The sequence below is a fragment of the Strix aluco genome, chromosome 3 (assembly GCF_031877795.1).
Source record: "Strix aluco isolate bStrAlu1 chromosome 3, bStrAlu1.hap1, whole genome shotgun sequence".
NCBI classification, from domain to species: domain Eukaryota; kingdom Metazoa; phylum Chordata; class Aves; order Strigiformes; family Strigidae; genus Strix; species Strix aluco.
In genome coordinates, this window is record NC_133933.1 from 28,216,326 (window position 1) to 28,230,345 (window position 14,020).

General features: G+C 42.1%; 1 protein-coding gene across 1 annotated transcript in view; it reads left to right on the forward strand.

Moving 5' to 3' along the window:
* Nucleotides 1–14,020, forward strand: part of USH2A (usherin) — a 390,731-nt gene that overhangs the window by 358,819 nt on the left and 17,892 nt on the right. The window contains exons 61-63 of the mRNA XM_074817915.1: nucleotides 835–1,062; nucleotides 1,890–3,406; nucleotides 4,384–4,705. Of these exons, the coding sequence (XP_074674016.1) occupies nucleotides 835–1,062; nucleotides 1,890–3,406; nucleotides 4,384–4,705 (2,067 nt within the window). The remainder of the gene's footprint in view (nucleotides 1–834; nucleotides 1,063–1,889; nucleotides 3,407–4,383; nucleotides 4,706–14,020) is intronic.

Here is a 14,020-nt window from a genome sequence, read left to right on the forward strand (position 1 = left end):
GTAGAGCCCGGCTGGGATTCACAAACAGCTGTGCTCCTCCTAGCCTCTCTCCGCTGGTGCAAGGCAAGGGTCTGGTGCCAGGGAGGGTCTAGCCCGCTTGCCTGTGTCCCCATCAGCAGTATGCCTGCTTCCTCCAACCTGGAGAAACAGGGAAGGGTCTTGTAAGGCAACAGGTTGCCCCACAACAATGGTCTTACCTTGTGAATTCATCTCAAGCAACATCTTTACAAAGTAGGAATGTAAAAACCAGTTTATCTCCTCCCTCCCTCCCTCTCTCTTCTCACCCCACCCCCTTTTCTTTTAAGGGGTTTGTTTTCAATAAGGAAATGAAACTGTGCTCTTGGAAACACTGTCATCTATTTAGATTACAATGCTTTACGTAGCTAGAACAGGACGATATGCCTATCAAATGTCACGGCTGCACACAAGATGTGGAAGGACTCTGTAGAGGCAGGCATCACTCATATACATGTTTTCACATGTGCTTGAATCCTTCAGGGTACCAGACTCTCTCATCCTCCCTGACCAAACCTCAGACACATGTTGAACGAACTGTAGGTTGTTTGCTAGCTGAGATTTGGACTGTGCAGGACTCCCCAGGAGTTGGCTCTGAAGGCTCTACCATAATGATAGATTTTTTTTTTTTTAAAGCCTAAGAGTTTCTTTTTGAGGTTCAGCTGTGGAAAGCCACCAAAAAAATCCTGGTAACCAAATGGGGTATTCTGCAAAGCAATCAGAAGTGACCCAGAGCTGAACCCTTGTTTTCCAAGTGACATAAACCACAGATGCTGATTACTTTTTTAACTAACTCAAACATCTGTATTCTTGCTTCAGGGAACAAAGCATCAGGCTCATTTATTTGGACTGAAACCTTTCACAACATATCATATTCATGTCATAGCTGTAAACAATGCCGGGCAGGTTTCAAGCCCCTGGACATCTGTGCGCACGTTGGAAGCTTCACCCAGTGGCCTGAGCAACTTCACTGTGGAAAAGAAAGAAAATGGGAGGGCTCTGCTGCTGAAATGGTCAGAGCCCTCCCAACCCAATGGTGTGATTAAGGTAATCTTCATCTCGACACTTCACTTGATCGAAAAAGAGAAGGGAAATGCTGAATGTCAAATTAAAGCATTTTTGCTGAAAAGGACTCAATCAAATGCATTAGACTTTAAAATAAGACAGAAGTCCTATGTAAGCACAAGGCACTCTGTAAGTGCTCTCTGCTCGTGGTTATATTAAAATGAGTGTTAACATTCCTGTGCTACCCCTTGACTGTAAATGTTCATTTACAGTGAACCAAATTGTTCATTTAATGTATAGAAAGCTACGCATGAAAGCTCATAATCTTACTTGGCGTACGTTAGACATCACCAAAATGTGATTCTAGAAAACCTGGGTTTGACAGAATGTTGTTCTGAGGTTTGGGACCTCTTCTAGCTCAATGGTTTAAACCTTTACCTGAAAGGTTTGCAACTACAGTGGTTTATTTGGTGTTTTTTTTCTTAAGTGATTTTCTTTAGAGTTAGTCTGCAAGAAGCTTTGTGCTAGCCCGTGAGAGCCTCGCAATGAAACTTGGTAACAAACAAATATAATGAAAACTGTCACTAAGTGATTTATTACTGCATCCAAAATGAAAAAAAAACATGAAAATTGGATCAAAACATTCCCTTTGTATCAATGATCTGTTTGTGTGCTGATTGTTACTTGTAAGGAAGTAAGTTTCTGAATCATTTGTTAATAGTCCTTACCCTTTTGCAAAGATTAAAGTGTCTCATCTACTGGTTATTGACAAAAATTGTTGATTTTTTTCTTTTCCCTTTTATTCTGGCTTCTGTCCTTTCTTCCCTCCCTGCCTTTTTTTTCTTTACCCTTCTTTCTTTATTCACCAGACCTACAATATTTTCAGCGATGACAACCTGGAGTACAGTGGTTTATCTCGCCAGTTCCTCTTCAGGCGCCTTGAGCCATACACTCTCTATACCCTCGTACTGGAGGCTTGCAATGCAGCAGGCTGCACTCATTCTCCACCCCAGCTGATAAGAACAGATGAAGCACCCCCCGTGTCTCAGATGGCACCTGTAATCCAGTCAGTGAACGCTACCAACGTTGAACTGAGCTGGTTGCAGCCAATTAATCCAAATGGAAAAATAATTCGCTATGAAGTTATTCACAGATGCACAAAAGAAAATGCTGCAGGGTACAGAGCAACAACAGAAGATGAGAAAATTGTTTTCACAGAATATAACACTGAAAGTAATACATTCATATATAATGATAAAGGTTTACAGCCATGGACAAGGTATGAATATAAAATACGCACCTGGAATGCAGCAGGCTACGCTGACAGCTCCTGGACAGTGGCAAAGACTAGTCAAACTGCCCCAAAAGGTCTTGCTGCCCCCAGGTTATCCTTGGCATCAGTTAACCCCCGTAAAGTGCTCATCTCGTGGGCCTCTCCATCACAGCCCAATGGTATTCTTCAGTCATACAGGCTGATAAAGAATGATGTTCTCTATCCTTTCAGCTTCGATGCTGCTACTTTCAACTACACAGATGAAGACTTACTGCCCTATTCAATGTACAGTTATGCGATAGTTGCTTGTACGATGGGAGGCTGCTCTACTAGTGAACCAGCTGCAATACAGACGCTGGAAGCAGCTCCTGCCGTAGTGGACCCACCATCTCTGCAGGTTGTCAGTGCCACTCAAATTAATGCATCTTGGGCACCTCCCCAAATACAAAATGGAGATATCAGCAGGTACATATTGAAATTAAACAATGAAGAGTATTATCCTGGCAAAAGTTTGCAAATGTTGGTTTCTAATCTACAGCCTTACACGCAGTATGATTTTGCATTGATTGCCTGTACTGCCGGGGGCTGCACATCTAGCATATCCCAGTCAGTGATGACCATGGAGGCTCCACCATTAAATATGGAAGCTCCCAGGCTGCTTGTCATGGGCTCGGAGTCAATTGAAATCACATGGAAACTTCCAGCCAACCCCAATGGTAAAATCACAAGCTACGAGCTAAGGAGGGATGGTGTACTTGTTTACTCAGGTCTGGAAACTCGGTATCTTGATTTCACCCTAACACCAGGCGTGGAATACAGCTACACTGTCACTGCAAATAACAGTCAAGGGAGTGTGACCAGCTCATCAGCTCAGATAAAAACCAATCCCTCTGCTCCATCTGGGATGTTGCCTCCTAGGTTGCAGGCATGGTCCTCAAAGGAGATTTTGGTGGCCTGGGATCCTCCTATCAAAGTAAATGGTGACATTAGAAATTATACAATCTCGATCCACAAGCCTGCTGAAACAGGAAAGAAAACTGTTGACTTTGATGCATCTCATGTTTCCTTTCTGAGACGGTCATACATAGTGGCAGAGCTACAACCCTACACTAGGTAAGTCAGACCTCGTTTGTTGAATAAATGCTGCAAGATGGTTCACTGGCTTGGCCGACAGTTCAACCATCTTCTTTAAACAGATAGTCACACCCGTGGAGTTTTGTTTCCTAAAAAGCATGTGATACAACCAGGACTTTTTAAAATTTATGGTAACACAAGCTATAGATTATCTTGTTGAAGTGCACAGAGTTGACTTATGTTGTAATTAATACAAGGGGTCATTCAGCAGTCTGCAATAGACTCCAAAACCTACAATCTTGTACTTGTGTATCTTTCTTAAGATGTCTGCTTTCAAGAATAAAAATTTGGTCGACAAAGCTCAGGATGGGAATACCAAAGACCCATTAGCTAGCCCATTCACAGTCTAGCTGAGCTAAGATTAATGGAGTCACTCCAGGAACATGTTCACACCCTTGAGTTGAAAGAAAGAGACTTGTGTTTAAATGAAAGCTAAAACTGAGAAATGGTACCAGACTCCGCTACAGAAGGAGCACACTTGATACTGAAGTAATATCTTCCCCACCAGTTCTTGACCTTTCCTTATGTATTTGTGTAGTTGTAATTTGTGTGTGTTACATGGTTGATAAATCTGTCTACTATTTACATATAACTAATATAAATCCAAAGAGAGAAGAGTAATAGAGTGAAGCTCTATAGCTCTCAAATGATATCCAAATCATCTCCAATGAATCATCATTTTGATTCATATCATCAAAATCAAAACGATTTTGATCACTTGACTCCTGCAGATGTTAACTCTGCTCTGACAAAAAGTAACAAATGAAAACCCAGAGGACAGCATTCTTCTTTGCTGCACAAGGCACAGCAAGTAATCTGTGTGTTCGTACAGATTGTTTTCGTATTAAAAATGCCAAAGACCAAGAGAAGTTAAGAAGTCCCCCAGATCTCATACACAGTCTTTATTTGTATCTGCAGTGTTTTAATGACTTCATTCCTGATTTGTGTTCCCAAAGGTATGAAGTACAGCTCCAAGCTTGCACAGCGCTGGGTTGTGCCTCCAGTGAGTGGGCATCAGTGCAGACGCTGGAGGCACCCCCGACAGCACAGCCTGCCCCTCTCATCGAAATACAAACAACAGCTGGGGGCTTCCAGTCAACTTCTTCCATCCAGTGGACTGGCCCACAGCAGCCAAATGGGAAGATTTTATACTATGAACTTTACAGAAGGCGAACAACTCAAGTCCACATAAATTTAGACCTCGCACTTGTTTACAACGGTTCTTCAACCTCCTTCAAAGATGACAAGTTGCTGCCTTACACAGAATATGAATATCAGGTGGGAATTGAAGCCATTTATCAGTTCTGATTATGATTTCAGTACACTTTGAGAACCTTACTTTACACTTACAATGAACATACACATCTCATTTCTAATGTTAATAGTATTATGATACCTGAATGATTATTGTTGATGTATTTAAATAGCTGAGAAGCTGAAAATCATTTTGCACAAGCAATACATTCATTCAGCATTCATTTTTCTTTATCTTAATCATAAGTGCCTGTGTTTCTTGTGTTAAATGTTTGTGTACCCTCCAGAGCTTTTGCAAGGCTCTAGTTGTGATAGTAATGTGAAATTCTAGCTCTTAAAAGGCAGCTTCATTTCATTAGTTTTTCTTTCTTTTTCTATCCTCCCCCAATCTATTACAAATTAATTTTTACTTTACGAACTTACAGTAGTTTACATCAAGAGGGACTGGGGTTGTTTTCTTTTTAAATTAGATCTTACGATCAGTTTTTGTGGATGGTTTGAAAGTGAATTAGCTGTTGATGGTTGGTATTCTCATACACATAGGTATTTTTACTATTGTTTTTCTTATGAGGCTAAGATAAAGCAAGGAGACAAGTTCTGCCATTCTTTCACCTGTAATTGTTTTCTGTGTCAAAGTTACAAGTTTTAGCATCATTTTTTTATCATACATACTAGTGATAATGTCGGGCTTTACTTGATTTCACCCTATGAACTAAGAACTTTGCTATTTATAAACATCTGAAAATTTTCCCAAGTTTTTATGTGTTAGTGGAGTTTAGACCCTTGCAAAAAAAAAAAAAAAAAAAAAAAAAAAAGCCTTGAATTTGTTGTTTCTAAAAGTAAGTGTGTTTGTTGTTTCTAATTTGTTGTTTCTAAAAGTAGTAGTATCAGTATATATAGCAAGATGAGGCTGATTTTTGAATATGATGTTGTCTATGAATAGGTACACTTATTTGCTACCAAACAGGATACCAGTAAGCCTCACTACAAATTCTGTATGCAATATTTGTACACATGATATATCTTGAAGATTAATTTGGTAGTGCTTAAAAGTCTTTACCACCTTTTTCCTGAAAAAAAAAAAAAATGTTCAAGCATGGATTTGTTTTGATATATATGAAATACAGTGCATTCCACCTCTTGAGCTCCTGCAAGGTGGTGGCAATCTTTCTTCTACAGGCTCTTTGGCTTTATAGGATCACAAGATAATTCAGGTTGGAAGGGTTCTCAGGAAGCCATGCAGTCCAGCTTCTGCTCAAAGCAGAGTCAGTTAAGAGGTCATATGAGGTTGCACAGGGCTTTATCCAGTTGCACTGTGAAAACCTCCAGAGTGGGAAATTGTATAACCTCTCAGGGCAGTCTGCTCCACTGCTTGACTGTCCTCATTGTGAAAAAGCTTTTTTGTTATGTTCAGTCTGAACCTCTTTTGCTTGAACCTGTTTTCTCTTGTCCCTCCCACCACATACCACTGTGAGGAACCTGGACCTGCCTTCTTGTTAGCCTGTGGGTAGGTGGTGGGGGACTGCAATCAAGTCCCTCCAAAGCCATCTGTTCTCAAAGATGAACAAGCCCCAGTCCCACAGCTTCTCCTTATAGGCCAAGTTCTCCAACCCCCTGATTACCTTGGTGGCCCTCCACTGAACTCATTCCAATTTATCAATATCTTTCTTGTATTCGGGGGCCAAAATGGAACAAATGCTAAGTAAAGGCATGTAATCACTTCCTTTAATTGTCTGGCTATGCTCCTGTTAAACAGCTTAAAATGCTGTTGGCCGTCTTTGCTGCCAGATTACACCACTGGCTCATGTTCAGCCTTCTATCTGCTAAGACCTCTGGGTCCTTTCCAGCGGAGGCGCTCCCTAGCTGCTCAGTCCCTACCCTGTAATGCTGCAAGGAATTATTCCTTCCCAGGAGCAAGAGTTTGCATTTGTCTTGCTGAAATTCATAAAGCTCCTGATGATTCATTACTCTAGGCCCTTCTGAATGGCAGACCTGCTCTTCAACATATCAACTGGTCCCCTCCAGTTTGGTGTCATCCGCAAATTTTATGAGAGCGTACTGTACAGATCAGGTTCTTTTGGTAGCTCTGCTCCACTGCTACTGTTGTGTACTTTTTGGTAGCCAGAAACCATGAAGAATTAAATCTAAGAAGTTGCTTTATCACTCTTCAGCTGCTATATGTATATATGTCATAGACTCACTGAGTCAGGTAGATTGGAAGGGATGTCCAGAAGGCATCTAGCCTAACTCCCTGCTTGAAGCAAGTCGAGATAGAGCAGGGTGCTCAGGGCTGCATCCAGTTGAGTTTTGGATCAAGTTCTCCATCCTTGCATCTCCAAGGGTGGAGACTGTATAGCCTATATGGGCACCCTCTTCCAGTTTCTGACTATGTTATCTCTTGCTTTTCTTTGGATCAGTTTCCCTTGTTTCAACTTGTGTCCCTTGCCTCTTGCTCCATTACTGTCAGAGTCCCAATGCCTGAAGGGAGTAGTGTAGTGGCTTTCTTCATAGATCAGTTCCAGCAGCTCTAATTTGAGTAGGAAAAGTATTCTGAAGGGACAATTATGAAACTACTGAAAAGAGAGCCTAGAATGCTGCTAGAAAAGTGTAGTCACTGCAACATTCACAAAGACTTTCTTCTCTGCTTGACAATCACAAACCTCTTATTTTCCTTTAGATGTTTCTGGATTGGCAGCATGTTTGTAAGGTAACAGCCAGTGTGAAAAGTGTAGAATCATCATAGAATCAGAGAATGGTTTGGGTTGGAATGGACCTTAAAGATCATCCAGTTCCAATCCCCCTGCCATGGGCAGAGACACCTTCCACTAGATCAGGTTGCTCAGATCCCTGTCCAACCTGGCCTTGAATACTTCCAGGGAGGGGTCAACCACAACTTCTCTGGGCAACCTGTTCCAGTGTCTCACCACCCTCATAGTAAATAATTTCTTCCTTATCGAATGGAAATCTACCCTCTTTCAGTTTAGAGCCATTAACCCTTTTCCTACTACTACATGCCCTTGTAAAAAATCCCTCTCCAGCTTTCTTGTAGACCCCCTATAGGCACTGGAAGGCCACTGTAAAGTCTCCCTGGAGCCTTCTCTTCCCAAGGCTGAACAACCCCAACTCTCTCAGCCTGTCTTCACAGGAGAGGTGCTCCAGCCCACTGATCATCTTTGTGACCCTTCTCTGGACTTGCTCCAACAGGTCCATGTCCTTCTTACGCTGGAAGACCCAGAGCTGAATGCAGTACTGCAGGTGGGGTCTCATGAGAGCAGAGCAGAGGGGGAGAATCACCTCCCTCGACCTGCTGGCCACACTCTTGATGCAGCCTGGGATACAGTTGGCTTTCTGGGCTGTGAGTGCACATTGCTGGGTCGTGTTGAGTTTCTCGTCAACCAACACCTGCAAGTCCTTCTCTGCAGGGGCTGATCTCAATCCACTCATCACCCAGCCTGTATTTGGGCTTGGGATTGCCTCAACCCACATGCAGGACCTTGCACTTGGCCTTACTGAACTTCATGAGGTTTGCACGGTCCCACCTCTCCAGCCTGTCCAGGTCCCTCTGGATGGCACATCCCTTCCCTCCAGCCTTTCGACCGCACCACACAGCTTGGTGTCACTGGTGAACTTGCTGAGGGTGCGCTCAATCCCACTGTCCATGTCGCCAACAAAGATGTTAAACAGCGCCAGTCCCAACACCGACCCCTGAGGAACACCACTCATCACTGCTCTCCACTTTGTCATCAAGCCATTGACCACAAGCCTTTGAGTGCGACCATCCAGCCAATTCATTATCCACTGAGTGGTCCATCTGTCAAATCCATGTCTCTCCAATTTAGAGACAAGGATGTCATGCAGGACACTGTCAAATGCTTTGCACAAGTCTGTTAGCTTTGTGCTGAAGGAAATGATGAACATCTGTGAGTCAACTGCTTCTTATTGCTGATTGCAGGTCCACGTTACTTGATTTCCTTCAGTTACTTAATGACATCTTCTTGAACCTAGCAGTACAAGAGATGCTACAATAATACTTTCCAAAGCAAAAATGATAATTATTCAAAGCCTGAAAAATTATTGCACTTTAAATATACAAGGGTATATATGCCAGTTGTCACTTCTCTTGTGAGGAGAGCTGTTAAACCTTTCCTGGGAACAGCACGCTTTAGGGTGAAGTGTTTGTGTTTTAAGTCCTACTATGTACAAATATTAAGGTTTCCATATCTTTCTCCCAGCTTTCCTTTAATGCCTGTGTAGGGCCCATCTGTTGGCGACAACGGTGTGAAGTCTGGTCTCCGTTTACTGTAGTTTCCTTATAGCAGAACTATTGTTAGACCAGATCTCCTTGCTACTTTGGACAGGATCTATGAAGAATGCAAATTCAAGTGCAGATGAGGCTGAGAAGATATCAAGCATTGTAGCAGACACAAGCCCTACTTATTATTTTGGAATCTTTCTTAGATAAAAGAAAAACTTTCAAAGTTGGAAGTTGTAGACATTGGCTGTGGGATGTTCTCAGTTGGGCCTGCCACTTGGAATCCCAATGAACCAACAGCAGGGGCAAGAGATCAAATTTACAATCTGAACTGCATAATTTGATTGCAAGCAATCTTGGAAATTTCAATTATCTCAGTTGGAAGCTGTTTTTTGAGAAGCTGATATCACAGAGACTTTCTTGAGCCAAAGTTTTTAATGATCTATCAGTGATGGACAGCAAAGAAAGCTTCTTGACCAGATTCCTGTGCTTTACCTTGCTGTATTCAAGACTTTGCTTTTTATCTCAGTTCTACTTTGTAACTGGGCTGAGCTGTTGATTGGAACCCTAAATCTTTTTTTGGTTTTTTTCACTGGTGGCTGTTTATTTTACCATGAGAGGTTTTAACATGCACATGTTTGTCTTCTGCTTATGTCACTTGCAGCAGTCCTCTGGGATCTGTTCTGAGCTCCCCCATTGTTGACAATTTATGTCTTGCCTGTGAGACAAGTTATTCATAAGTATAGGGCTTGGCTTTTGCTATTATGCTGATGAAACCCAGATTTATATTTCACTTAAACTGGATATTGATTCTGCTGTCTCTGCATTTGAGTCTTGTTTGCTGGACATAAAACTTTAAATGCAACTGAATTTCCTCCAGCAGAACGCAGATAAAATCAAAGTGCTGTGATGGGACTCTCTCCAGCATTTTTGGAGGTATTGAGATTTAGTTCAATGCACTCTAACAGCTTCTTTGGATATGAAGTCAGGATTTTGGAGTTTTTGCGTTTGGTGTGTTTTGTTTTTTTTTTTTTTTTTCTGGAAACTTCACCTGAATATTTAGGGCTTGTAAGACTAGATGCAAAACTTGCACTTTCAGAAATGATTAAGTAGCTTTAGAAGCTCATGCTGGTCAAAGGGACTGCACCCCCTAAATGGTTAGGTCACTATTGTTCAAGAAAGAGCTTTTATTCTTTAAGGGCCAGATCTGCATAAGCATAATAGCACCTGCTACGTTTCAGTGAGTTTTTAAGAGGCATTAAGGTGCCTACTGTCCCATATTCAGAAATAATTACTTAGATCTTTGAAATTCCTTCTATCGATCTATTCGTACATTTAAATATTTGCATTTTCTAGAGCATCTGGCCTTTTAGGTACTTGTTGGAATGCTGCCTGGGATTCTCAGCTGTAGTAAACAGATGCAATTGCATGATCTAAGGAAAAAAAAAATGCTTAAACAAACTTTGTAAGTCATGAGGCCTAATGAGTTTGCAAGTGTAATCTTTGGATTCCTGAAATATTTCTGAAACAGAGTGTGTAGGCCCTTTCAGGAGTTTTTGAGGATAGTGTACAATGTTACCATATAGCAACCTGTAGAGTCAGACCTGTTTTTCTCAGCTAAGGGAAGGCCCTTTTGAAGAGAAACTTATGGCATTTAGTGCTATTCTGCAAAGCAGAGCTGTCAGAGTATGGTGTAATTTCCATGCAAGTGCAATGTCACTCCTCCACAATTGCGCTTAATTGTGTACTTAAAACTGCTTCTTTAGATTAATGGCTTAATGTCTTCCTGGTTTAGGACACTTCCTTATTTCCATTTGGCAGGCATGGAACATGTAAAAGACAGAAAAATAGGGTTGTCTCTTTTCAGAAAGTTTTAGGGCTCCCTGCAGAGGTTTATCCTCCAGTAGGACGATCCAGTACACCAAGACAGGGTCTGCAGCGTTGAAGCTGTCTGCCCCCGGCTGCTGCAGGAGGCACAGCACCCCTCTTGCTTGTGAAGCGTGCTTCTCACACTCCAATTACTGCAGCCAGATGAAGGGCCTAGGAAATACCCCAAGATATACCAGGGAAAATATGTTTTGGGTCCTCCATCTTGGACTCTCAAAGAGAAGAAAAATCATATTCTGGCTTTCGAGAGATAGAGCAAAAAAAATGGGTGCAAAGTCATGAAGATTAAGGAATGACTAACTACATGGAGTGCAGAATATGTCAGCCCTCTTGGTCACTTTTCAGAGGTGACAAGAATGACACTTGGTTTACCAGCCTGTCTATCAAATCTCTGGCTCAGCTCCAGTTTGTGCTGCTTAGTCACTGACAAACAGCTCAGTGACTTCTGCAGCTTAAAATGGGGTGAAACTGGTTTTCTGACTGGCCAGTGATGGATAGTCACCCATTTGTAATATCCCTCATATCTGGCTCCTTTTCATCGTTTTAATTCACCATTTCTTCCCATCTCCCTGACAGAAAGATGCACTACAAAGTAGTGACATAAAATAAAATGTAGTTCTTTCTTGCACTCCCTGCTTGTTATCCCCTCTTCATTTTGTTTGGAAGAGTGTTTTTTCTTACTAGGTTTGTTGTGCTCACTGGTTTCAAGTAAAGAGAGTTTCTCATACTACACCTGCATTAACCGACCTAGCTTGACCTCAGTGTCTGAAAAGCAAAGCAGACATAACTATATTGTTTCACTGATGTAATGGGGATACCTACTCTAAATACCCTTTTGCAGACTGAGATGCTTCCTTTCACCTGGTAGAGGGTACACAGTAGGGAGAAGGGCCATTTGAAACCACACAATTTTGTTCATTAAGTCCCACTTCAGGCACTATGTTTCTGTTGTCAACACCATCCTAAATTCAAGTGCATAAACAGTGCATTGATGCAATAAACCTTGATTTTTGTTCATTAAACTAAATATGGATATTAGACTAGATTTGTTGGCCTCCAAAATTACCAGTGAGACTGTTACAGCACCACTCTTGCAAGACCCTTCTCAGTAAATTGTGATTCTGACATATTCAAAACCATGGCAAGCTATCCTTTAAAAAGACATTAGTCTTGAGTACCAGGGGAAAATATACTCCAGGGCTGTAGATGACTTGATATGATTTCCTTGATTGTATCTTTTTATTTATGAGGTATAATTTATGACTGCTGAAAAGCAAACTAAAATGAGTGATGACTAACTACAGCCAAAGTAATAAATCAGAAGCGGAGAACGAAGTGGTGATTTTGATCGAATCTATTGAATTAGCTGTTGCCCTTAGCCATTACAGGTATTGGAAAGACCTTTTAATATCTGCTTATCTCTCTCATGGGAACTTGGTAACTACCTCATTATATACCCATAGGAAACAAATTATTTAATTTTCTATCTTTTAGAGTTAAACCTGTTTACATCTCTCATTAATTACTGGTGTTATACTACATTATATGAAATGAGCTTCCTTTACAATTTGGTAATTTTGTTTAAGTCCCAAAGTGTTTTCCTGTTGTCTTGCCCTTCCCCAGAATGGGTATATAATAAATACTTTTATTATTAACATTTGAACAGTGGAGATGAATAGCAATGTTAAGAGGCTCAAATTATCACAGTGCAACGAAGCCTGGACCTAAAATCTATCCCCTTGTATGTTTATGGCCTCCCTAAGGATGATAACTGAATGTTGAAGAGGGAAAGTATGGAACTGGGGATGGGCAATCAGAAAGCACACATTTGTTTACCACCTTTTGGTACACCCGATCATGAGTGGATGCAATACTTTCTTTCCCTTGCCTTTGCTCTGTCCCGCATAGACTGCAACCACTGTTGAAACTTTGCTAATACCTGCCTGACACTGCAGTCCCCAGTTGTGAATACATTATTCTACTGCTGAATGCTAGATTTTGGTAGACAAGCTCTGTGTTCAGAGCTGTGCTGACGTTGTGTAAGTAACTCCAAATTACCCAGGCTGCATGCCGGTCAGTTCTGCTGAGAAGAAAGACTTGTGAAGGGTGCTGCAATTGATGGTGAGAGGCAGCTGCTCTGGTTTTCTCCAATTTTAACCAGCCAACATTATGGTCTCTTCAATTTTCTTGCAGACTGCTGTTCAAACACAACTAAAAATTGGGTGCTGTATTTCTGAACTTACTGATGTTATATCTTATATACCCTAAAATGTCCTGCCATCTTGGAAAAGAATTACACTGTGAAAACTCTGCATTTATGTAAGTGTAGAGTTAGAAACTGAACAACCCCGAGTCAAGAAATCCAAAGCAAAGTCTCAAAGTAGTGCTGTGTCTTTGCAACCCCCATGAAACAATTCTAGAAAGAGAAGAGTGGCATGAACTCATCTCTACTACTGTTTGTCTCTCCTGGCATGCGCCAAGTAGTACCAGCATTGAATCCTTCTGGAAAGATCAGCAGTCACAGGCCTGCACAGTCTGCGGATGCCCTAAGGGCAGACACCCAAGTCATACCTGACTCTTACACACAGGAGTAAAGAGTTATGTGCATGTGTGAAAGGGGTGGCTTGGTCTGACCTTGTGGTTCCCCAGAACCCACAGCACTACCTAACTGCCCTACAGCTCTAAGCAGTGCTCAAAGCCAAAGGTGATTTACTAAGGAGATTTTTTTCAAGGCAAAAGGCTATTTTCCGAGTGCCTGCAGGAGCTCAGTGCAAGCTGCTGCCACAGACAGAGCTGAGATCTTGTCCCTCACAGAGGCAGCTGTGAGGGACTACAGATTAACTGCAGTGCGAAGTGATATGATGCACAGTGCCTGTAGGACATGGTGGGAGCCAGGAGCCACTGCTGGTCGGTAGTCAGCTGTTTGACCCGCTCTCTTTCTGCTGATTTCCTGCAAGCAGGAGGGGTGAGCAGCATCTGGCCTCTGTGCAAAGCAGAGGATCCCAGCTCTCCCTGACCTGGGAAGTCAGGAGGAGCTCAGGACTGCTGCTTTCAGACAGGCAAGCTACCCCCAGCCATTCCACCCTTCTGCCTCCTGCTGCCTTGCCATGCTTCAGCAGAAGTGAATGAGATCTCTCCAGTAAGGGAGAGTTTCTCATTCTCTCTAGGCTGTCGGCTGCCTGAGGTTCCCCTTTGCAGGA